The sequence below is a fragment of the Palaemon carinicauda genome, chromosome 43 (assembly GCF_036898095.1).
Source record: "Palaemon carinicauda isolate YSFRI2023 chromosome 43, ASM3689809v2, whole genome shotgun sequence".
Taxonomy (NCBI): Eukaryota; Metazoa; Arthropoda; class Malacostraca; order Decapoda; family Palaemonidae; genus Palaemon; species Palaemon carinicauda.
In genome coordinates this window covers 58,610,194-58,636,046 of record NC_090767.1, presented here as the reverse complement: position 1 = coordinate 58,636,046, position 25,853 = coordinate 58,610,194, and the positions used below count along the sequence as shown (strand labels likewise).

Here is a 25,853-nt window from a genome sequence, read left to right as displayed (position 1 = left end):
GTGAAGCGATTTGGTAGCGAGGCAGAAGGCGATTTCCCATTAGAAAAGGAGTCTAATGTATCGCATAGCAGCGATCCTAAGTGGTCTATGCTTTTGGATATGAAACAGCAGCTCTCGTCGTTGATGCAGTCTTATCAACCTGCGGTTAGCAGTGCGGTTGGGCGTCAGTCTTTGGACCCGTTGTCGCACAGGCGGCCTGTCGTCTCTGGTGCTGACGTGTTATCGCACAGGCGATCTCCCAATTGCAGCGTTCAACATCAGGATGAGTTGGACGAGTCACGTCAGGGAGCTGTTGCTAAACTAAAATCAACCTCTGAACGTTTTTATTCCAAAAGCGTTCACGTTCATCTAGGACAGGATGGTAACGAACGCGATGCGGAACGGCAGCGGCGGCAGGTGGACGCAACGCGTCACCGTGACGGCTCTCGGCAGTCTTCTCATGATGCGAAGGAGCGTCAGCGTCAGCAGCAAGCGGACGCTAGGCGTCCATGCGACGGCTCACGTCAGTCGACTTGTGACGGCATAGAGCGTCAACAGCAAGCGGACGCTAGGCGTCCACGCGACGGCTCACGTCAGTCGACTCATGGCGTCATAGAGCGTCAGTGTCAGCAGCAAGCGGACGCTAGGCATCCACGCGACGGCTCACGTCAGTCGACTTGTGACGGCATAGAGCGTCAGCGTCAGCGTCAACAGCAAGCGGACGCTAGGCGTCCACGCGACGGCTCACGTCAGTCGACTCATGGCGTCATAGAGCGTCAGTGTCAGCAGCAAGCGGACGCTAGGCATCCACGCGACGGCTCACGTCAGTCGACTTGTGACGGCATAGAGCGTCAGCGTCAACAGCAAGCGGACGCTAGGCGTCCACGCGACGGCTCACGTCAGTCGACTCATGGCGTCATAGAGCGTCAGTGTCAGCAGCAAGCGGACGCTAGGTGTCCACGCGACGGCTCACGTCAGTCGACTCATGACGGCATAGAGCGTCAGCGTCAACAGCAAGCGGACGCTAGGCGTCCTCGCGACAGCTCACGTCAGTCGACTCCTGACGGCATAGAGCGTCAGTGTCAACAGCAAGCGGACGCTAGGCGTCCACGCGACGGCTCACGTCAGTCGATTCATGACGGCATAGAGCGTCAGCGTCAACAGCAAGCGGACGCCGCGGACGCTAGGCGTCCTCGCGACAGCTCACGTCAGTCGACCCTTGACGCCGAGTGTCAGTCCATTCGTGGCGTCACACATCAGTCAACCTCGACCACCCCACTTCAGTTGGATGCTGTTTCCCAAACTGAATGCGATTTTAAACGGAAAACTTTTGAACGCCCGATGGAAGGAGCTGTTGAACATCGCAAATGTTCTCATATCGACACTGACTCCTCGGTTCAGGCTGCAGCAACAGCAGCACTGCCAGGAGACGAACCGGAGGAGCTATGTGATCTGGACGAACCGTTGGAAGCTATTTCGGAAGAGGAAGAAGAGAAACAGCCTCAACATTCAGTGGATCTCAAAAGATTAATGTTGATTTTCACGGGACTCTTTCCAGACCACTTTACTCCTGTGGCTCCACGTTCTCCCCCATCGGAATTTACCCTGGGGGAAGGCTACTAAAGAGCCTCTTTTTACGCTTCTAAAAGAGCCTTGAAACTGATGGGAACTTGGATGGAATCTAAGAGGACTCTTGGCAAAACGGGCTTTGCCTTTCCACCCGGCAAAATGGGCTCTGCCTTTCCACCCGGCAAAACGGGCTTTGCCTTTCCACCCGGCAAAATGGGCTCTGCCTTTCCACCCGGCAAAACGGGCTCTGCCTTTCCACCCGGCAAAGCGGGCTTTGCCCTTTCCACCCGGCAAAACGGGCTTTGCCCTTCCACCCGGCAAAACGGGCTTTGCCCTTTCCACCCGGCAAAACGGGCTTTGCCCTTCCACCCGGCAAAACGGGCTTTGCCCTTCCACCCGGCAAAACGGGCTCTGCCCTTCCACCCGGCAAAACGGGCTCTGCCCTTCCACCCGGCAAAACGGGCTCTGCCCTTCCACCCGGCAAAGCGGGCTCTGCCCTTCCACCCGGCAAAGCGGGCTCTGCCCTTCCACCCGGCAAAACGGGCTCTGCCTTTCCACCCGGCAAAACGGGCTCTGCCTTTCCACCCGGCAAAACGGGCTCTGCCTTTCCACCCGCAAGATTGGCTTCCAAATCCAGCGTTTGGTATGAGACAGGGGAAGTTCTGGGCTTGGGAGTTCCTGCCTCCGCCCAGGGAGATTTCTCGAGCCTCGTGGACTCTTCTCGTCGTCTGGCCTTGAAGAAAACAAAAGTGTGGACTCTTTCCAGACCACTTTACTCCTGTGGCTCCACGTTCTCCCCCATCGGAATTTACCCTGGGGGAAGGCTACTAAAGAGCCTCTTTTTACGCTTCTAAAAGAGCCTTGAAACTGATGGGAACTTGGATGGAATCTAAGAGGACTCTTGGCAAAACGGGCTTTGCCTTTCCACCCGGCAAAATGGGCTCTGCCTTTCCACCCGGCAAAACGGGCTTTGCCTTTCCACCCGGCAAAATGGGCTCTGCCTTTCCACCCGGCAAAACGGGCTCTGCCTTTCCACCCGGCAAAGCGGGCTTTGCCCTTTCCACCCGGCAAAACGGGCTTTGCCCTTCCACCCGGCAAAACGGGCTTTGCCCTTCCACCCGGCAAAACGGGCTCTGCCCTTCCACCCGGCAAAACGGGCTCTGCCCTTCCACCCGGCAAAACGGGCTCTGCCCTTCCACCCGGCAAAGCGGGCTCTGCCCTTCCACCCGGCAAAGCGGGCTCTGCCCTTCCACCCGGCAAAACGGGCTCTGCCTTTCCACCCGGCAAAACGGGCTCTGCCTTTCCACCCGGCAAAACGGGCTCTGCCTTTCCACCCGGCAAAACGGGCTCTGCCCTTCCACCCGCAAGATTGGCTTCCAAATCCAGCGTTTGGTATGAGACAGGGGAAGTTCTGGGCTTGGGAGTTCCTGCCTCCGCCCAGGGAGATTTCTCGAGCCTCGTGGACTCTTCTCGTCGTCTGGCCTTGAAGAAAACAAAAGTGTGGTGGTCTATGACAGAGTTTGATCATCTACTTAAAGGCATGTTCAAGGCGTTTGAAGTTTTTAACTATTTAAATTGGTCTTTGGGAGCCCTAGGGAAAAAGGTCTCTGAAATGAAAGGTGCGGACACTAGCAGTCTCATTCATTTGATGTCCTGTATGGAGAAGGGAGTTAGGGATGACTCTAACGAGTTGGCTGCTCTTTTCACGGCTGGAGTGATTAAGAAGAGGGCCACTATGTGTTCCTTTCTATCAGCGGGAGTTCCCCCTTACCAGAGATCGGAATTGCTATTCTCTACTCTATTCCCACAAGAGTTGGTAGGGGAAGCTACCACTGCCCTAACCCAAATGGCTACGCATGATCTAGTGGCTAATACGGCCAGGAAAGTTCTGCCTTCTTCTTTTTCGTCCCGTAAACCGAAAGAAGGTACTTCTGGGGTACGACCCTCTCAGCCCTTTCGTGGTAAGCCTACCGGAAGGGGTTCCTTCAGGTCTGACGGGAGGAAACCTAAGACGAGAGGGACTAAGCCCAGTCGAGGTAGAGTCTGACTGCCCTATCCTTCAGACAGCAGTAGGGGGCCAGGCTGAATCACTTCTGGAAGGCCTGGGAGAAGAATGGAGTGGACCCTTGGTCAGTCCTAGTATTGAAGGAGTGATACAAGATCCCATTTTTATCAAATCCTCCTCTAGTCACAGATCCGGTGGATCTTTCGCCCAGATACAGGGAGGCGCCAAAGAGGCAGGCCATGCGGCTTCAGATGTCTCTGTTACTGGAGAAGCGAGCAATAGAGAGGGTACAGGATTTAACATGACCGGGGTTTTACAACCGGCTATTCTTAGTGTCCAAGAGTTCAGGACGAAAGTGTTCTCAACGGCTACGTCCAGAACACGAAGTTTACCATGGAAACGCAGAAGATGGTTCTGGCAGCGGTAAGGAAGGGCGATTGGATGGTCTCGTTAGATCTCCAAGACGCCTACTGCAGGCGTTATTCGAGGCTTATGTTCGGAAACAAGGTCTTCCAGTTCAGAGCCATATGTTTCGGTCTCAGCACAGCTCCTCTATTGTTCACCAAAATCATGCTGCATGTTGCAAGCATGCTGCATTCAAGGAGAATCAGGGCCTCCCTGTACCTGGACGATTGGCTTATAAGAGCCACCTCAGCCGATTGCTGTTTGAAGGACCTGAGAATGACATTGGAATTGAGCAAAGAACTGGGACTCCTGGTGAGTTCGAAGAAATCACAGCTGACTCCATCCCAGAAGATTCTTTATTTGGGGATGTAGATTTAGAGTCAGAGTTTTCAGGCTTTTCTGTTGCCTGTAAGGATCCAAACAGCTCTCCTAAAACTTCAAGCTTTTATAAAGAAGGACGTCAGTTCAGTGAGGGAATGGATGAGCCGTCTGGGGACTCTCTCATCATTGGAGAAGTTCGCGTCTCTGGGGAGGTTACATTTACGCCCCCTTCAGTTTCACCTCGATTGTCATTGGAAGAAAGGGGACAGTCTCGACAGGGAAAGCATTCCCATCACGACTTCCATCTAAACACATCTTCAGTGGTGGAACAACGAACACAGACTGCAGGAAGGGCTATCGTTGAATCAGAAGAGCCCAGACCTCGTGTTGTTTTCCGACGCCTCGAACTCGGGGTGGGGAGCGACATTAGGGAAGAAGGAGCTCTCGGGTTTGTGGACGGTAGAGCAAAAAACTCTCCACTTAAACCAAAAGGAGCTTTTGGTAGTACATCTAGCCCTCAAAGGCTTCGAGGAGCAGATCCTGGGCAAAGTGGTCCAGATCAATGCGGACAGCACCACAGCTCTAGCCTATATATCGAAGCAAGGCGGGACCCACTCATGGTCTCTGTACGAGATAGTGAGGCCTCTTCTCGTATGGACAGAGGAAAGGAAAGTGACATTATTGACTCGTTTTATTCAGGGGGTCAAGAATGTAAGTGCAGACAGACTCAGCAGGAGAGATCAGGTTCTCCCCACGGAATGGATGTTACACCCAGAGGTCTGCAAGAGTCTGTGGCAGTCATGGGGTCGTCCTCTCGTAGATCTTTTTGCAACCGCTAAGACGAAGAGACTGGAATGCTATTGCTCACCGGTACCGGATCCCGAGGCCATGCACATAGACGCTTTCCTAACGAATTGGTCACACATAGAGGTGTATGCATTCCCACCGTTCAAGATTCTATACAAGGTGATGCAGGAGTTCGTGTCGCACGAAGGAACCAGGACGACTCTAATAGCTCCGTTCTGGCCATCAAGAAGCTGGTTTCCTGAGGTACTGGAATGGATGGTAGATGTCCCGAGAAGCCTTCCCTTAAGACGAGATCTTCTCAGACAACTTCACTTGGCACGAAACCACCTAAACCTCCGAGCTCTACGTCTGACTGCCTTCAGACTATCGAAAAACTCGCTAGATCTAGAGGCTTTTCGAAGAAGGCAGCCAAGGCTATTGCGAGAGCAAGGGAGGTCTTCTACCATCAAGGTGTATCAGTCCAAGTGAGAGTTATTCAGAGAATGGTATAGAGCTAATTCGGTTTCTTCATCCAGTACCTCTATAACTCAGATGGCAGATTTCTTCCTAGACCTCAGAAATAAGCATAACTTCTCGTCCTCTACAATCAGAGGTTACGGAAGTATGTTGGCGACGGTCTTTAGAAACTTGAACCTTTCCAACAATAAGGATTTGCAGGATCTGTTTAAGTCTTGATACCTCAAAGAAAAGACAACCAGAATCGCTTGCCTGGAACCTGGACGTGGTTCTTATCCCTTTTACCCCCAAAGGTCGCACTGGTACGTTTCACAAAACTCATCCCTTTACCCCCATGGACGTACCGGTACGTCCTTGCAAAAAACTGCTATTTACATTTTTATTTGCATATTTTTGATAATTTTTTGAGAAACTTCAGGCATTTTCCAAGAGAATGAGACCAACCTGACCTCTCTATGATGAAAATTAAGGCTGTTAGAGCAATTTAAAAAAAATATACTGCAAAATGTGCTTGAAAAAAAATAACCCCCTGGGGGTTAAGGGTTGGAAAGTTCCAAATAGCCTGGGGGTAAAAGGGTTAAATATCTCATGAGTGACAGATTTGAACCTTTACACTCGGCCTCTTTTAAGGATCTAACCTTGAAAACTCTGTTTCTGGTTAGCTTAGCCACTGCTTAGAGGGTCAGTGAAGTTCACGCCTTAAGCAGGAACATTGGTTTCCGAGATGGGAAAGCCATATGCTCCCTACAGTTGGGATTTTTGGCCAAGAATGAAAAGCCTTCCTGTCCATGGCTGAAGTCTTTGGGGATCCCTAACCTCTATGATGTGGTGGGAGAGGAGTTGGAGAAAGTGCTCTGCCCTGTAAGAGCATTAAGGTTCTATTTGGACAGAACTGAGAGTTTGAGAGGCGACTCAGACGTTCTGTGGTGTGCATTTCAAAAACCTTCACTGCCCATGTCAAAGAACGCCTTATCCTTTTTCCTAAGGCTCTTGATTAGGGAGGTTTACGCCCAGTGCGATGAGGCAGACCAGAGGCTCCTCAAGGTGAAGACGCATCAAGTCAGAGCGGTAGTGACTTCAGTGGCTTTTAAACAGAACCGTTCTCTGCGAAGTATAATGGATACGACTTTCTGGAGAAGTAAGTCTGTTTTCGCATCCCATTATTTAAAGCATGTTCAGACTCTGTATGAGGGCTGTTATACGTTGGGTCCATTCGTGGCGGCGTATGCGATCGTAGGTGAGTGATCTACCACTACGTTCCCTTTTTTCCTAATACAGTACCCTTTTCTATCTCTTGGAACTTGTAAAGTTATGGTTGTATGTGGAGATTGGTCGTCAGTCTTCGCAATCTATTGTTTGGTCAGGTGGTCATTTTGTTCCTAGAATGCGCTCAAAACAAGGGCATTAGTTGAGGTCCTGTCATGTTATAGGTTATGGCATCGTTTGACAGCTCCTAGAGATCATCAGCCCCCTGGGTGGACCGCTGGATCTCCTAAGGATAGCAGACAGAATGAGACAGAGAACCATTGAAGTCAGCTTCCTTATCAGGTTAGAACCTCTTAAGTTGTTTATGTAACTCTTAAGTGAATTTCCAATTATGTTGCTGTCTCTGACCCGCCACCAAGGGTGTCAATCAGCCATTCTTATATAACCAGCGGGTAAGTTTTATATTTAAAAATATTTTCATGAAATAAATTTTTTAATATACTTACCCGCTGGTTATACAAGTTAAAAACCCACCCTCCTCCCCTCTAGAGACCATGGGGCGTGGAAAATCCGAAGGGTTTGGTATAGTTCGACCTGAATACCGCGAGGGCGCTAGTGTACACCTGACATATCTGCGATAGCCGCGAGATTTTGAATTTTCTGGCGGGGCATCCAGGGGCTTTAGCCATTCTTATATAACCAGCGGGTAAGTATATTCAAAAATTCATTTTATGAAAATATCATTTCCCTTTTCTATTTTAATCTACAATTCTCAAGATATTTATTTTTTATGGTATATGATACAGTATACAGTATCTCAATTTATTAACCCTTTTAAATTTCGAGCACATTTTGCTATATATTTTTTTTTAAATTGCTCTAACAGCCATAATTTTCGTCATAGAGAGGTCAGGTTGGTCTCATTCTTTTGAAAAATGCCTGAAGTTTCTCATAAAGTTATCAAAAATATGTAAAATATGTAAAAACATGTAATTAACAGTGTTTTGCAAGAATGTACCGGTACGTCCTTTGGGGACGAAAGGGTTAATTATACAGTACTGTATATATAATGCCTCTTTTGAATAGGAGAAGTACTGTACAGTTGACCATGTTAATTTCTGTACACTTCTAGACGTCTAACAGCTGTACATTGTACGAGGTAATACTAAGCAAATATTTGCCTATACTGTACATAGAATTAACAAATGATTCTGATCACGTTTTTACAAGTTCAGCTACTTTGTTCCACGAGGTTTGTTGCCAACAGTTATCCTTTTGCTAAACACCGCGTTATTTCCTATAACATACAGCTGTCCGACTTCTCCTTCGCTTCCCGTGAAGTGCACAGGAATTAACCCTTTTACCCCCAAAGGACGTACTGGTACGTTTCACAAAACTCATCCCTTTACCCCCATGGACGTACCGGTACGTCCTTCCAAAAAACTGCTATTTACATTTTTTTTTTGCATATTTTTGATAATTTTTTTTGAGAAACTTCAGGCATTCTCCAAGAGAATGAGACCAACCTGACCTCTCTATGATGAAAATTAAGGCTGTTAGAGCAATTTAAAAAATATATATTGCAAAATGTGCTTGAAAGAAAAATAACCCCTTGGAGGTTAAGGGTTGGAAAGTTCCAAATAGCCTGGGAGTAAAAGGGTTAATGAACGGATTTTGAAGCGAAGCGAAAAATCCATTTTTGGGCTCAAGCCATGTCGTCCTGATGGAAGCTTCCTATAGACAGCTTTCTAAGGGATATTTGGCCACAGTGATACTCCCAGAGAATTGACCATAGGTCTCCAGAATTCTAAACTCCTGGGCGCGAGTATCCTTAAAATTTCTCTTAAGCATATCGCATAATATCAGGGGACGTATATTTTGATACGACACACGGCAATCTTCACCCCGAAATAGAGTTTTTGCTCTGAGGGGGAAGAGTGGCGAAATTGAAGGGGAGCCGTTATCAAGGTTACCCTTCCTCCCCTACTATTACAGGGCCCAAAATGGCAGCTCATTCCTTGTAGCTTTGACATTGGTGCTACGGATAGAGTAGGTTCGGGAGATTATTATATAATCCTTTTCTTTAGAAAAGGAGGGCAGGTCCATCAGGACAACGGGGCCATCTCACCCAAAAATAGTTTTTTCACTTTGCTTCAAAATACGTTTTTTGGGCTCAAGCCATGTCGTCCTGATGGAAGTTTACCAGAGAATTACTTGAAAGTAGTTTATCTGTGGGTTTGTATAAGTGCCTCAACCTTGGGTTAGCTTCTATATGGTCATCCAGACCACTGAAAATTATGACGATACCGTTATACGTCATTACCACTAAGCATGGAATGATGTTAAGGCTTCCTGCCCCCTGCAGGGGAATGGCATACTAGACAATAGAAACACAAGGTTTGTATTCATATAGGAATGATGACCGCGGAGGTAGCAGCAGTAGGGGATTCTGCATTATGAAGCTTCATCTGTGGTGGATAATGTGGGCTGTGGCACCCTAGCAGTACCAGCTGAACTCGGTTGAGTCCCTTGTCAGTCTGGGAGGAACGTAGAGAGTAGAGGTCCCCTTTTTGGTATATATGTATAAATATCATTCAGATCTTTTTGTTCATATGATTAAGTACCTTAAGTATGAACTTTACTTAGGAAAATAAGTAAAAGACTCCGGCTAAGTTTATTTAGCTACGTGTGGGGCGAAATAAGACGCAAAATACACATTTACCGTTTTATTAAATCGATAATCAAATGGAAAAGGTGTATTACAATTTGTAATAGAATTATACATTCAACATATACAAATAAAAATATTTTCTACCTGAAAGGGAAGAAAAAACTAGTGGCCACTCGAAATCAGTTGAAAAATTATCATAATTTTACTGTAAATGTTGGAAAACTATCAACACTGTGTACAAGTGTACACATGGCGTGTACACATGGCACTTGTGTCATTGGTATAATTCCGCACCTAAAAAAAGAACAGTCCTAGTGTCACCAGGGTGACACTCAATAAAAGGGTATTGCACTGGAAGGTGTCAACACCTTTTCACCCGAATTGAAACATCCCAATCAATTCACTGTTCATCGCAGCACTAGACGACAGGTTTCGCCACACTATCTGCCGCCACTATAAAATGTTTCAACGTGTGCACTTGCTTCGCTTAATGTTTATAAAACACTGGAGGATTTCCAACTAGCGTATGAGCGAAGACGCTCAAAGTCCATATACTGAAAGAAGTTCAGTGAGGAAGCAATTTTTCTCGGGAGTACTATCAGGATCCGCTCTGCGAATGAAGTAGGTGAGCTTTGCCCTCAGTTCTTTCAGGAATAAGTTTGATCCTGAGGTTTCGCCTTTGAAGAGCTGTCCTCCCTTGAAGTCTGAAGTTCTTCAAAGGTAGACCTTTTAGACACTCTACTGGACATAGAGAGACATCTTCCTTCAGAGGGCAGATTCTCCAGGGACCCCACCTTTTGGTGGGCAGCTCGTTTTTGGCGAGAAAAGTAGCATCAGGAAAGAGATTCAGTTCTCCCACCTCTGTGAACTGAATATGGCCCTCGTCTCTTGATAGGGCTACTATTTCACTAACTCTAGCCCCTGAGGCTATAGCGAAGAGGAATATCACTTTCTGTGTTAGATCCTTGAGAGAACAATCTTCATTGTTCAAGGTTGAAGCATAGTGTAAGATTATCCAGAGACCATGAAATGGGCTTCGTAGGGGCTGCTTGTTTAAGTCTAGCGCATGCCTTCGAAATCTTGTTGAAGATTTCGTTCGCCAGGTCCACCCGGAAGGCGTACAGAAGAGGTCTAGTCAAAGCTGACTTAAACGTAGTTATCGTAGTGGCAGCCAAGCCTTGCTCGTGAAGGTGGATGAAGAAGGACAGGCAGAAGTCTATTGAGATTTTTTTCGGCCTTTTTGCTTTAACAAAAGCAACCCACTTCTTCCAAGACGATTCGTATTGTCTTCTGGTTGACTTTTATTCTTCAAGGAAGTCTATACTGTACTGCTTTTTGAGATCTCAAATCTTTTCTTGACTGCTAAGGCGAGAAAATCATGAGATGAAGGTTTTGGGTTCTCTGTGATGAAGCGAAGACAATCGACTTCTGAACCAATTGGGATAGAGCTGGGTTCAGTAGAGGGACCAGCCTCAGTTTCAGTTCCATCACCACGGGGAACCAGTTGCTTTTGGGCCACTTGGGGGCCACTACTGCTGCAGTTCCCTTGAAGGATCGCAGCTTGTTGAGGACTTTCCGCAGGAGATTCGTTGGTGGGACCAGGTAGATCCGGGTCCATCTGTTCCAATTGATGGACATGGCGTCCGTTGCTTCTGCCAGAGGGTCCTCTTATGGGGCTACATATCGAGGTAGTTTCTTGTTGTCGCTCGTCGCGAAGAGGTCGATCTGCAGTTCTGGGATTTTTACCAAAATGAAGGAGAATGAGTCTGCATCTAGGGTCCATTCTGACTCTATCGGCTTTAGCCTGGATGGAGCGTCTGCCGTCACATTGCGGAACCCTTGTAGGTGAACTGCCGATAAGTGCCATCTCTTCTTTTTCGCTAAACGAAAGATGGCTAACATCACATGGTTGATGTGGGGCGATCTCGAGCCTTGTCGGTTCAGACATCTCACTATCACTTCGCTGTCCAAGACCAGCCTGATGTGACCTGATCTGTGAAGGGATAGTTTCTGGCCTCCAAAATATTGATGTGAAAGGTCTTGAACAGGGATGACCAGGTCCCTTGGGCTTTCCTTTGATGGGAGTGACATCCCCATCCCTCCGTCGAAGCATCCGTGTGGATGGTCACCGATGGGGGAGGTGGTTGTAAGGGAATGGTCCTCGTTAGGCTCTTGACCTTCGACCAAGGCTTGAGAAGTGGTCGTGGTAACTTCGGTACCGTTCTCTGTAGATCTCTTCGAGCGCTTGATGCGTATCTTCTCCAGACTCCTGACGCATCTTTCAGCTGTACTCTTAGCACCGGGTCTGTTACTGTTGCAAACTGGAGAGAGCCCAGTACTCTTTCCTGTTGGCGTCTTGAGATCCTGTCGGATTTCAGTAGTCTCTTGACAGAACCCGCGATCTCTCTCCTCATCCTTGGTGGAATGGAGAGGCGGTGTGACTTCAAGTTCCAATGGATTCCCAGCCATTGAAACTCCTGAGCTGGAGAGAGGCGAGACTTCTTGAAGTTGATCTTGAATCCCAGATGTTCCAGGAACTGGATCACTTTCTTGGATGCTTGCAGACAAGCAGTCTTGGATGCTGCCCACAACAGCCAGTCGTCCAGGTACGCTGCTATCTGAACGCCTTCTAGGTGTAGTTGTTGTACGACTGCGTCCGCAAGTTTCGTGTAGATCCTTGGGGCTATGTTTAGTCCAAAGGGCATGGCTCTGAAGACATACTTTGTCTTCTGTAGCTTGAATCCTAGGTAGGAGGAGAGGGGGCGGCTAACTGGAAGGTGCCAGTAAGCATCTGGCAGGTCTATTGAGACTGTGTACGCCCCTTTTGGTAGCAGGGTCCTTATGTGTTGAAGGGTTAACATCCTGAACTTGTTGTTCTCGATGAATTTGTTGAGTGGCGACAAGTCCAGAATGACTCTGAGTTTGTCCGAGTCCTTCTTGGGCACACAAAACAGCCTTTCCTGGAATTTGATGGACTTTGCTTTCCTTATAACCTTCTTGTACAAGAGTTATAAGGTATATTCTTCCAGTAAGTGGGTGGAGTGTTGGAAGAATTAAGGAAATGAAGGTGGAGATCTGTTCCATTTCCATCCTAGTCCATTTTTGATTAGGCTGTGGGCCCAGGGATCGAAGGTCCAACGATCCCGAAAGTGTTGGAGTCTCCCTCCTACCTGTAGCATCTCATTGCTTAGATGGTCCGGAGGGCTTGCCACCCTGACGGAGTCCTCCCCTGCCTCGTGAGGGGTGTCTTGAGGAGCCCCGTGGAGAACCTCTTCCTTTCGGACGAAAGGTAGTAGTGTGCCTCTCAAACCCTGGGTTGAAAGCTGGTGACTGGGCAACTAGCTGTTGAGGCACCACTTGGAAGGTGGTCTGTGGATGAGCGCCCATTTGGGGCATTGCGGTCATGAGGAGATGCCCCACTTTTGGAGAAGGTTCCTATTCTCTGTGGTGGCTTTCTCAACTATCTCTTGGACCACTTCTTTTGGGAAATTCCTTACCCCAGATACTGGAAGAAATGAGCTTCCTGGGTTTGTGTTTCACCGTCGCAGCAGCAAACAAGAACTCCCTACAGGCTCTCCTAGCCCTCATGAAGGCGTACAGGTCCTTTACGAGGGTGGCCATGTGCATCATGGCCAGGACCGTGAGCATATCTGGGGTGCTGTTGTGGCCTGCACACATCTCTATGCAGTTCTGGAGGGAAAGAGAAGCGGCTAGCCTCTCTTTCGTCTCTTGCTCCCTTCGCAGGAGAAAGTCCGATAGCTTAGGTAGGTTCTCGCTGAACTGCTGTCCCGCGATATCTGCTTCAAGCTTTCCTACTGAGAAGGTTAGGTGGACCTCCTTCCATTCCTCTTGTGTCAGGGCATGATTTGCCTGCCTCAACCGCCTTGGCAACACTCTGAAAAGCCTTCGACGTGAAGGGGAAGGCTCTCGAAGAAGGAGCAAGGAAGGTAGGGTGTTTCTTGCTCAGTGCAGAAACTCGCGAGTTAGTACAACCTGCCTTTTTCAGGCTACTCGTCAAGAGAGCCTGTGCTTTGTCGTGGTCGAATACCATGACCTCCTTTGGTTCCGTCTTCTCTTTCGTCACTGGTTCATGCTTTAGCCGGATGAAGCACTCCGGGTAAGCATTGAAGTTCGGCCAGAACTGAATGTCGTCCAGGTGGACGGCTCTCAATTTCTCCGAAATGTAGAGTTTGCCGTTGGTGATAGGCATGAACTCCGCATACCTCCAGGGATTGGTCTCGGAGCAGGATGGCAGGTCTTGTACTCTGGGTCGCTTGTAAGACCCTCGGGAGGTGACGGTCCGAGTCGCTTCGCGGAACTCTCTCGTCATCTTTGCTTCCCTTTATACGTTCTCCTTACTTAGATTCTCCATTAGGGCGGTAATGTGGGCCAAAACTGCCGGACCCATTGCGTCCAATAGAGGGGTAGTAGCCGAAAACGTAGACGGTGTCGGCTCTGCTGCCGGCACAGGCAGAAGGGGCTCCTCCGCTTCTGTCGAGTCGTAGTCTTCGTCTCCTCCGGGTGGTAGAGTAGATCGTCCCGAAGGAGATCCTTCTCCTTGTCCGTGGACACTTCAGACATCCTTTCCTCTTGGTGGATGTCCATGCCTTGCATGGCTTCACTGACTTCAGCCTCAACTGTGATCTGGAGGCCCGGGTCGTGCCTGGGGTACGACGACATCAGCTGTTGCCTTCGGGAACCGCAAGCTTCGCATCCTATCGTTGGGAAGGTACGGTCCCGGAGAGTTCTTTTGGAACCCTCGCACCCACTTGCGCAGCTTCTCTCGTGCTGCATCCCTCGACTTGTTGACTTGGGGTCGCTGTAACCCTCGGCCACCAAGGCCGAGCAGACGCTGCAGTCCTTGGGATCCCAGTACCTCAAGGTTTCGTTTGTTACAACACAGGAGGCATGAGACCTGCACATAGTGTGACCACAAAAGTTCCTACTTTTGTGGTTACAGTAGATAATGTATGAAAGTATACTAAAGCGCGTAGGCTAGGTTAGCCTTGCGCAGGGCGAGATCTCGGCTACGCTATATATCACCGAGATACTAACATATACGATCGATACATTTAAGGAAGAGGAAATATACGTGCATGATCTTATCTTCACTAGTATAATTTTGCCTAAATAGCTATAATTCATTAAAGCTAAATACCGGGAATGTCGTTCTGCTGACTAAATAAAGCATGCATGACCAACGACAGCGTCCAAAATGGCGCCTCCGGTTGCCGGCTATGCTCCGATAAACAGATTAGATTTATGCTAATTTAATTGTGAGAAGGGAGGTAAAAATTATACACAGGAAAGATTAAATACTCAACTTTCCAGAGGCAGAAGATGCTGGAGAATGCATGATAAATTCCTCGAATAGCGGTCAAAAGCGCTACTGAATAAGGAATGAGCCGCCATTTTGGGCCCTGTAATAGTAGGGGAGGAAGGGTAACCTTGATAACGGCTCCCCTTCAATTTCGCCACTCTTCCCCCTCAGAGCGGAAACTCTATTCGGGGTGAAGATTGCCGTGTGTCGTATCAAGATATACGTCCCCTGATATTATGCGATATCCTTAAGAGAACTTTTAAGGATACTCGCACCAGGAGTTAGGATTCTGGAGACCTATGGTCAATTCTCTGGGAGTATCACTGTAGCCAAATATCCCTTAAAAAGCTGTCTATAGGGAGCTTCCATCGGGACGACATAGCTTGATTAACGTAGAAATAAGGTAATAGATAAGTGTCTTGATTTCTATCTTATATTTATGATAATTATCATTTCCACACCTTGCGTGGCTCACTGTAGGCATTTTTATCGAGAGTTCTTCTTCTATTTTCCCTGTTGGAGCCCTCGGGCTTATAGTATTCTGCTTTTCCAACTAGGGTTGTAGCTTAGCAAGTAATAATAATAATAATAATAATACTGTAATAATAATAAAAATTTTTGGTAATCTCAGTGTTGTCAGGTGTATGAGGACAGAAAAGAATATGTAAAGAATAGGCCAGACTATTCGGTGTGTGTGTGTGTGTGTGTGTGTGTGTGTGTGTGTGTGTGTGTGTGTATAGGCAAAGGGAAAATGAACCATAACCAGAGAGAAGGATCCAATGCAGTACCGTCTAGCCAGTCAAAGGACCCCATAACTCTCTGGCGGTAGTATCTCAACGGGTGGCTGGTGAGAGAGAGAGAGAGAGAGAGAGAGAGAGAGAGAGAGAGAGAGAGAGAGATAACATGTCAAAATTCTGTATAGGATAAATAGTAGGATACTCTATAATCAAACCATTATTCTCTAGTCTTGGGTTGTGCCATAGCCTCTGTACCATGGTCTTCCACTGTCCTGGGTTAGAATTCTCTTGCTTGAGGGCACACTCTGGCATACTAATCTATCTTGTTTCCCTATTTCCTTTTTTTTGCTGGGCTGTTTTTCCCTGTTGGAGACCTTAGGCTTATAGCATCTTTCTTTTCCAACTAGGGTTGTAGCTTAGTATCATCCTTACTAGCTAAGCTACAACCCTAATTGGAAAAGCTGGATGGTATAAGCCTAAGAACTCCAATAGGGAAAATAGCCCAGTGAGGAAAAGAAATAAGGAAATAAACTACAAAAGTAGTAATGAAAATTTAAAATAAAATATTTTAGAACTGTAACATTAAAATAGATCTTTTATAAACTATAAAAACCTCAAACAAAACAAGAGGAAGAGAAGTAAGATAGAATAGTGTGCCCGAGTGTACCCTCAAGCAAGGGAACTCTACCCCCTAGATAGTACAGTACTGTAAATGATTTTCAATACCTTTAATTATTTGAAAGTATAACAATATGCCATAGAGATTCTCGTTTCACATTTAACGGACTTGTCCTTTTGTTTCGTCCGCAGTATCGTGGCGAGGAAAAAAGTGGTCGCTAAGTCTTCCGGCTCCAACGTGAAGAAAGTCTTCACGGACAGCGGTATCAGCAGCAGCGAAGGAGAGGAGGATACGAAACCGGTTGTGACTGAGAAGAAGAAGAAGAAGAAGAAAGAAAAGAAGGTGAAGGAAGAGCTGTTGATGGTCGAGGACGTGATAGATCTCCCAGATTTAAAGGTCGAGTGCGGGGAATTGCCAGGCGACTCGGTCGGGATGGAGACGCCCAAGAAAAAGAAGAAGAAGAAGTATTTGACCGGCGACGGAATAACCGATGCCGCGGAGTCCTCGTTTATGGTCGAGAGTGGGGATACGCCAGGGGACCTGACGGGAACGGAGAAGAGAAAGAAAAAGAAGAAGAAAGATTTGACAAACGGCGATGAACAGGAATTCTTAGATTTCTCGTTGTCTAAGGTCAAGTTCGAAGAAACGATGGACGGATTGACCGGAACAGAGAAACGAAAGAAAAAGAAAAAGGACGTGACCGTTGACGAAGCAATACCGGACTTTCTAGATTATTCGATGTCTAACGTCAAGTATAATGAATCCCCCGGAGACTTGACTGGAACAGAGAAACGAAAGAAAAAGAAAAAGGACGTGACCGTTGGAGACGAAGTACCCGACTTTCTAGATTATTCGGTGTCTAATGTCAAGTTGGAAAGCACCCCAGGAGACTTGACCGGAACAGAGAAACGAAAGAAAAAGAAAAAGGACTTGACCGTTGGAGACGAAGTACCCGACTTTCTAGATTATTCGTTGTTTAATGTCAAGTTCGAAAGCACGCCGGGCGAATTGATCGGAACAGAGAAACGAAAGAAAAAGAAAAAGGACTTGGCCATCGACGACAGACTAGCGGACATTCCGGCCTTGTTGTTTGGGGACGAGTGCGAGGAAACCCCCAAGCAAAAGAAAAAGAGAAAGTCCTTGACCACCAGCGACGGTACAATGGATACTCCAGATTCATCGTTTATGGTCGAGTGCGGGGCGACCCCGGTCGATTCGATCGGAACGGAAAAGCGGAAGAAAAAGAAGAAGGACTCTTTAGATACCTCGTTGTTTAATGTAGAGGAAATGCCGAGTGAACCGATCGGAACAGCGAAACGGAAGAAAGAGAAAGCTCTTAACATCAGTGAAGCGCAAATGGATGCTATGTTCCTGAGCTCGCTCATGGCCGAGACCCCGGCAAAAAAGTCCAGGAAACGGAAAGCCGAAGAGTCGCCCCTTTCGTCCAAGAAGAAGAAAAAGAAGAGGCTCGAAGATTGAGCCTTGCTCAATCGCATGGCAGTTTTGTTTTATTTCCTAAATGTTTTGTTAAATATAAGTAATTTTCGTTGCATTTTTCTTTTTGTTGACCTCTTTCCCTCTTGACTTGTTTGACTTCCTGAACTGTACGTTGACCCTTCAGCCTCAAATGGGTGAGGCTGGAGTTTTAAGAATGCTTTGAGAATTATAAACAAAGCCAGGATGGTGTTTTCTATTGTCATTTCTTCCCACGCCAATACAGACCTTTCGTCCTCCATGCATGAGACGCAGAGTCTCAATGAAGAGCAACACAATTTGCATTCCTTAAGTGAAAGGCATGACTGTTCGCAGTCCTCCCCTTTGACAGGTATCATATGCGCTCCTCCGAACAGAAAGACACTTAGGAGCCGCTGGGAGCGTAGCTTAGTCGTCTAACAGTAGCATCCTTACTCGGGAGGAAGTTCATCTAATTGTCACCTGATATATTCCTTGCCCGATGATTACTGTACCTCAAAGAGTTTAAACTCGTTATTTATATCAGAATTTCTATCAAACGGTGACTGTGACATATTTTGTGGTGCCAGTGTGCCTTTCGTGGTGAACATTGTGCATGCAACGTGGTGCCAGTAACACCGAGTGTTCACGGTACTTCCCAGGGGTTCCGGTACCTTCCTTCTCCTCTTCCTTTTCGGGTACACAGTCATAGAAGGGAGAATATCTGTGCGTTTCCTTATTTCTCCTCTTCCAACTCCTTGTTTTTTCTTCTTCAGAGACTTGCTCTCAAAAGAAGAGGAGGAATAAGTATTCTCGTGACGTGTAGTAACTTCTCCTCTGGGATGCAATTAGGAAATTCACTTGCCGACTGGTACCTTCGGAGTCGTTCGTACCCTTGATGCGAGCTGCCACTGTCTTTAGAAGCAGCTCAGAAATGCAATGACCGATCTTAGCCGGTGAACCTTAAAACCAGGGTTTGGTTAACTGGAGCATGGGCAAAGAATGAGTTTCTCCCTCGCATGAGCTTTTGAGTGATTCCGCCATGATCAAGCATCTGCACTCTCCAGGTAAGTATGAATCTTTATGGTCCTTCTTCCCAGTTCCCTTTTAGACATGCTTCTATCTTCTTCCTTCACTTAACTAAGGGATGTCAGGAAGGGGGAAAGATAGCATGTCCTGACGAATTTCCTCCCACACCCGTGCATTATCGTTTCCCGTTTCTCGTGCCTACGAAAAACGAACAGGGCCGGATACGCACATTTGGTTGCCAGTGGTGAGGGTGTACAATACTTTCCTTGCTTGCTTTCCCCGACGTGGAAGGATGCCACTTGCTTTCCAGTCCATCGTCCGCCTCCCCGATTAAGTATTCTTGGAAAAGATCTTGGATTTGTGCTATCGTATTCTAGGGAGATGGAATAATTCCAGAGCGTATTAACAAGCACCATCCCTTATGAGGGCTGAAGACCTAGAAGGACTTGTTGTTGTTGAAGATTGCCTGGCCCGTTTAGCCAGACACGGGCTTTTGCAATCTTGCAGCCCGTAGGTGTTTAGGTAGGATATATTGGGATGGGGGATATTCTGCAACATTTATTTTAGGATATTGGGATAGGTTTTGGGTTGTTTGAGAAATGAGTAATTGATTGTGGGAAGGGGATGCCTTCCTATGAGCCCACTGGCTCCAGTCTTAGTTAGAGAGAATTTAGTAGCAAGTCCCGATAAGTAGGAGAGCTCGGGAAGGAGTTGAAAAGTTTAAGTTGGAAAAGTTGCTATAAGTGAAGTAAAAAACTTTGTAGTGGTTTAAGCTTAAATTGTGGGATAGAGGGATAGTGTGAGATTTCAGCTGAGTGGGAGAGAGCTGAAAGAGGGAATTATAGCAGTTTTAGTAGTAGAGATAGGATGGAATAAAAAAATTCCTGTACCTGTGAATAAGTAAAGAAAAAAAGTAAAAATAAAGGTTACTTATGATTTTATTCATTGAGACTTACAAAGGTGGTTTGGAGGGATGCCTGAACTGAAAAAAAAAAAGAGATTGAAGGTGAAAAAGGTGCTGGATATCAAAAAGACCGCCGACGGCTCCGTTCCCAGTTCCAGCGTTGAAAAAAAGGACGGGAAGGCAAAACTGCCTCCTTATAAGGAGTGCGAGTTGTTGTCCTCAGCCGCCAGCACTCGTTCTGACTCCAGCAACGGAGATAGCTAAGAGGAGAGAAAGATATGTTGGAAGTCAAAAAGACCGCCGACGACTCCGACCCCATTTCCAGACTGAAAACAGGACGGGAAGAGAAAACTGCCTCCTTATAAGGAGCGCGAGTTGTTGCCCTCAGCCGCCAGCACTCGTTCTGACTCCAGCAACGGAGATAGCTAAGAGGAGAGTAAGATATGTTGGAAGTCAAAAAGATCGCCGACGACTCCGACCCCATTTCCAGACTGAAAACAGGACGGGAAGACAAAACTGCCTCCTTATAAGGAGCGCGAGTTGTTGTCCTCAGCCGCCAACAATCGTTTTGCTCCCAGCATAGAAATTGCTGGGGGGATAAGGTTTCTCTCTAATTGCCGCTTAGATTTCTCGTTGGCTTTGTTGCAACGTTATCTCGGTAGAGGGTAGCTGTGGAGAAAGGCTGAGAGGGTGTTATGATTGTCAATTATATGCTTGACAATTGCTGTTGCAGGAGTGTTTTGATTAAGATCCTGCCGAAGCAGGCTTGTTTCCTGACATTGCAGTAGATAGTGCTGTAAAGATTCTTCTGTGTCTTGATTACAGTACTTGCATGGTCTAATTGGTCTATGCTGTGCTGCAGGGTCTTCGCCATTATCCAAGATGATTTGCCAGTTGCATATATATCCCAGTCGTAGTCTGCAGAGGATTACTGCGTCCTGGCGAGGTGTTTGTCTTGCAATTGGGTGTGGTAGTATGGACATTGGATTTCTACAGTTAAGGAACACCGAGGCTGACGATCCTTTGTGAAGTTTATAGTTAAGTATATGGATTCAGGAAGTGAAACGAGAGGCTTACGGTTCTTGGGGTGTTGCTCAAACATGTGGGTTTCATAATTCACTTTGATTTAAGTGGTCTAGAAAGCTCTTGCCTCTCCTGGGTTGGCAAAGAACGTCTTTTTGATAGAGGACAGGTTGATCCATCGGCTTCTGACGGAAGGCCCTCCCTTGGATTGAGTCGGAAAGAAAGGATGATTCATCTCTGCGTGAAGTCATCTGCCTTGGTCTGTCTATCTGAATCGTCGACTCACCCAGGGACTTTGCCAATTCGGTGTTGTGAACTAGAGGATCAAGCGAAGTTCTGAAGGAAAGGAATTACTTTTTCACCAGACAGTGGGACAACAGGAGGCTTGAGAGAAGAGTTGCTGTCGACAGAACTAGAAAGAGTAAACTTCGGTTTAAAGGTTTAAAGAACGCTCATGAATGGCAGAGGCAACGGACAATGACACTGCCCTATCAAGCAGTACAATGCCCTAGAAACTGACCGTATACACATATGATCAGCGCCAAAGCCCCCCTCCAACCAAGCTAGGACCAAGGAGGGCCAGGCAATGCCTGCTGATATCTCAGCAGATAGACCTATAGGCTCCCCCAAACCCCTCATCCTGAGCTCACAAGGATGGTGAGGTTGCAGCGACCAAAGGAACTGACGAGTTTGAGCGGGACTCGAACCCCAGTCTGGCAATCACCAGGCAAGGACGCTACCGCCCGGCCAGCACAAGTCTGTACGAGAAAGATGAAAAGTCGGCAGACTATATTTTCTCGTCACGATAGTCAGGTTATCTTCTGGGATACTGCTGTCAGCGCATAACGCTTGGCACGTTGTAAGCATGTCTGAAGGGTATGAATAAACATAATCAGCGATCAAGCGTCCTCTCCAACAATCTAGGACCAGGGAATGCCAGACAATGGCCGCTGATATCTCAGAAGCTAGACCTATAAGGCTCTCCAAAACCCTGTGTCCATATCTCGCAAGGATAGTGAGTGTGAAGAATTTTCTTCACTCTTCTTCTTTTAATCGTATTTTTAGCTCTCTTCTACTAATACTATAGCTACCCCTTAAAAATTCTCTCCTACATCTAGTTTTCTTTAACAAAATATAGGGAAGACTAATCTAAACTTGTTGACAGTGACGCACGCCATGCTCGTGACGTCACAGCGTAGATACGCACGTTAGAGGGCCTTAGTGTAACCACGGCGTATGTTGGTTCTTTCCTTAAACTACATGGGTCGAGATTAAAATTCCTAAACTACATTTTTATATAAATTCCAATACTGCTGAATTAATGCATCTTATATTTCTCAATACCAATTAAGGTTTGTTAATTTTAAGATGTATGCCCATCGTACCAGTCCATTGCTAATTAATCATTTTAAATATTAATTTTTAGCAAGCCAGAATAGGTAGGATTGCTGTATATATAACCTCCCTCAGAGCAGCAAGATTTATCTGAGTATTTAGTACAAAATCCTGCCTCCTCTGCACTCCTTTCAACAATATATTGCCCTGTCCTTAAGTCCCGATATGGCAACCCCAATGGATTACCATGCGCATCAAGCTCTTCACTTGTTTGGCAAGGTGAAGCCAGGTGATCTCTTCGACCGTAGTGTCGACCACATTCTACGAGGAGCTGCCCTGGCCTGCTGACCTGCCTGGTCATTGAACCCGGCCAATTCTGGCTCACCCCACTCTCTCTTCCAAAACGTGTCTCACCAACGAGTCCTGTTGCTGCCGGTCGGAGAGATTGAGAAGAGGAACCAGCTGTACCTAGTTGCAGCCAAAGTGAGATTCTTGGGGTGAGCCAGGCAAGAGTGCAGCGTGCCAATTAGTGCAACAACCAGGTCAACAGCTATCTCGGGCATAGGACTAAACTTCAAAGGAGTGCAGGTACTACATCAATGGCCATTTAGTTTTCCCCCATTTTTTATTAGCTTAGACTAATTTTAACTTGATAGGGAACCTGGCTAAATACACTATTCGGACTGTGTGCGGTGGGATTGTGTGTAAATATTTTTTCGTTATCATTTTGGTTTGAGACTAGCATAGTCTCTGGGTCACGTGGGCCACGTGCCAGACCCCATTTTGATTTTGATTGTTGCAGACCACGTGTCTAACCCATCATTTTCATTATTTGAATTGCATCTCTTTTTATTCCATTTTTGTGTTGTTAAGATGTCCGTTGTGTTTTGATGTAAATTTGAGAATAAATCAATATTAGGTTAATTAAACCTCCTTAGTATTTTTGCTCCCTCATTTATTTTAATGTGTGAAATGAATAGTTGTTCACGGGACAAAGTACCCAATATTTGAAGAGAAAACCTAAGTAAGTCTATAGGTGGTAACAGCGAGGAACTTTGCATTAATATATTTGCTTCGAAGGTAAAGATCCTTATCTTTAAACTTTTAAACTACTTTACATCACTGCTCCCATTTTTAGATTTTGTCTTAATTACATTAACGTAAAATAACTGTCCAGCATTTCATTGGGGTAGCTGGGACGGAGCCGGAACAGAGCCTGAGAATGAAATGACTATAGACCTGACAAAGCTAGAGTAGGCCATAAATTATTTCAAAATTGTGTGGAGTTTTCCGGCCTCTGGACAGTAAAATTTTCCTTTTGTATGTGAGTGATGGTTTGTGAATTGTGACAGTAAAGTATTAGCAGGGTGTTTGTGCCCCGAGAGTAAGTGCTCCTATCCTCCCCTGTTGAACTTTATGTAACTGTTATAAGGAGACTTTCCCGGACTAAGTTCCCACTCAGAACGTAACCATTAAAAAATTCTCCACAGTGAGGTGGCCGACACCAAGAAACTATCATGCTCAAGTGGGGCTTGAACTCCTGTTCAACTTATTGCCAGGCAAAGATGTTCCCTATAGACTAAAAACATATGCAACAAGTTTGAACTTCTTTATAGTTCCACAGATTCAACTGCCCAATTAGGATCATTCCAGAGTATGGTCACAGGTGGAATAAAACTTCTAGACTATTGTATAGTATCGAGCCTTATGATGGAGAAAGTAAGACTGTTAGAATTAACTGTACACGTTGAATAGTACTACGTACAGGATGGTACAGTCTGGGAAGATCTGAACGCAAAGGTTGGTCAGGATTATGAAAAATCTTACGCAACACAAACAAAGAACTGAAATATAGTCAAGAGATTAATATCAAGATCAGGAATAAGAAATTTCATAAAAATGCAATTTTTCTCTAACAAATTAAGATGAGAGTTCGTAGATTTAGACCAGACAGAACAATAGTTGAGTAGTTAGGCCTATTATAGAAGAGAGATTTATTAAAGTTCTCAATATGCAAATATATTTATGCAATTGAAGAGACAGACAGGCAGGATGTGTTTTGCAATATATAGTAACATATTAAAGCACATGACTGCATGATAAACTATATATATGAAAATTTTCAGCTATTGATAATAGAAACATATTTTGGTATAAATATAATTTAGATCAGTTAGGCCTACACTATGGCTAGCTTTTATAATTCACTATTAAAATCACTCTAGCGTAGGCCTACTTTTCCAAACAGACTAATTTAGATCAATTAGCCCTATACTATGGCTAGCTTTAATAATTCACTATTAAAATCACTCTAGCGTAGAGTTTTAAAACGGCGCACTCTTCGTGGGAGGGTTAGACGCATTGCTGTGAAGCGACGAAACTAACCCTTTAGTTTGAGTTTATAATTATAAATGAGTTTCTTTAGTTAGGTCTACAAAATGCTGATATGAAATTTGAATCAATGGGCCTTATGCCAGCGCATTGGGTGGCTTTAATATCATATTATAGATATAAATAAATGAAGGTTTTTTTGAGAGAATTTTTTACTGTAGGGAAATAGTTTATTAGTTTAATAAGCTAATATATATAATTATATTTGACCTAAACTCACTCACTCTCTCTCTCCTGAATTCTAAGTGTCTACTCTCTCTCTCTCTCTCCTAAATTCTTATAGTTTACACTTTCTCTCTCTCTCTCTCTCTCTCTCTCTCTCTCTCTCTCTCTCTCTCTCTCTCTCTCTCTCTCTCTCTCTCCTAAATTCTTATAGTTTACACACACTCTCTCTCTCTCCTAAATTCTAATAGTGTTTACTCTCTCTCTCCTAAATTCTTAGTTTACACTCTCTCTCTCTCTCTCTCTCTCTCTCTCTCTCTCTCTCTCTCTCTCTCTCTCTCTCCTAAATTCTTAGAGTTTACACACACTCTCTCTCTCTCTCTCTCTCCTAAATTCTTATAGTTTACACTCTCTCTCTCTCCTAAATTCTAAGTGTTTACTCTCTCTCTCTCTCTCTCTCTCTCTCTCTCTCTCTCTCTCTCTCTCTCTCTCTCTCTCTCTCTCAGCGCGAATTCCTGAGGTACATTATCACCCGGTCAATAGCACTAACGATTCCTGAATATTTAATGAGGTGGCCGCGAGGCATTTTAGTTGCGTTCTACAAAATAAAATATTAAAAAAATGAAATTTTATTATTTATATATATAAAAATACGTATTTATATACAAGATAAAAATTTTAGAAAGATAAAAAAATATATTTAAATATATTTAAAAGCTTAAATTGTGTTTATATGCTTATAAATATATAGATTTCTAACATTTTTTTAGAAATGTTTCAAATGAACGCATCGTCTCACTTAGCTACGTTTGAAGTGTCATGTCAAAAATTCAGGGTTGCCAGTTTGGCCTTTTTTTCCGGCCAAAAAAAAACTCAAATTTGACCTTTTGTATTTAAATAGGTTGGCCTTTAGTAATATGAAAAAAGCCGGCCCTTAAATACTATATTTTTGACCTTTTTCTATTAATGGGCTGACCTTTTAAAGCCTCTGTTGATTAGAAATTGACCTTTTCACATTTAGAAAACCTGGCAACCCTAGTCAAAATCACTCACTCAGTGACACTCACTATCAGTATAGTACAAGACGCGGTGAAGAACGGTTGTGCTACACAATTCCTCCTTCTAAAATTAACTACAATAATCCAATTTATTATTTATATATATAATTAAAAAGATAATTTATATAATAGTTATATTCACGATAGAAAATCTAATTTATTTAATTGCTGTTTAAATAAATGACGGTTTTGTTAACACTTTTAGGTGTGAATAGATTTATCATATTGATGTGAGCGACCCAAATTCTTGAATACTTAACACATTTCTTTACTTAATTTCTAAGTATTTCTCAGATTTGTAAATATTACTTAAGAGAATTAGTGAATTATTATCATATTTTAAATTTCTTAAGTGATTTTGTAAGTTAATTAATTACCCTTTGTCCTACTTAAGAAAAAAAGTG

The 25,853-nt window shown here is 45.3% G+C and overlaps 1 protein-coding gene across 1 annotated transcript in view; it reads left to right on the top strand.

The window, feature by feature from the left end:
• Positions 1-17,647, top strand: part of LOC137633994 (DNA-directed RNA polymerase I subunit RPA43-like) — a 38,769-nt gene extending 21,122 nt beyond the window's left edge. Inside the window, exon 4 of the mRNA XM_068366236.1 lies at positions 16,287-17,647. Within this exon, the coding sequence (XP_068222337.1) occupies positions 16,287-17,574 (1,288 nt within the window). The 3' untranslated portion in view covers positions 17,575-17,647. The remainder of the gene's footprint in view (positions 1-16,286) is intronic.
• The last annotated feature ends 8,206 nt before the right edge of the window (positions 17,648-25,853 follow it).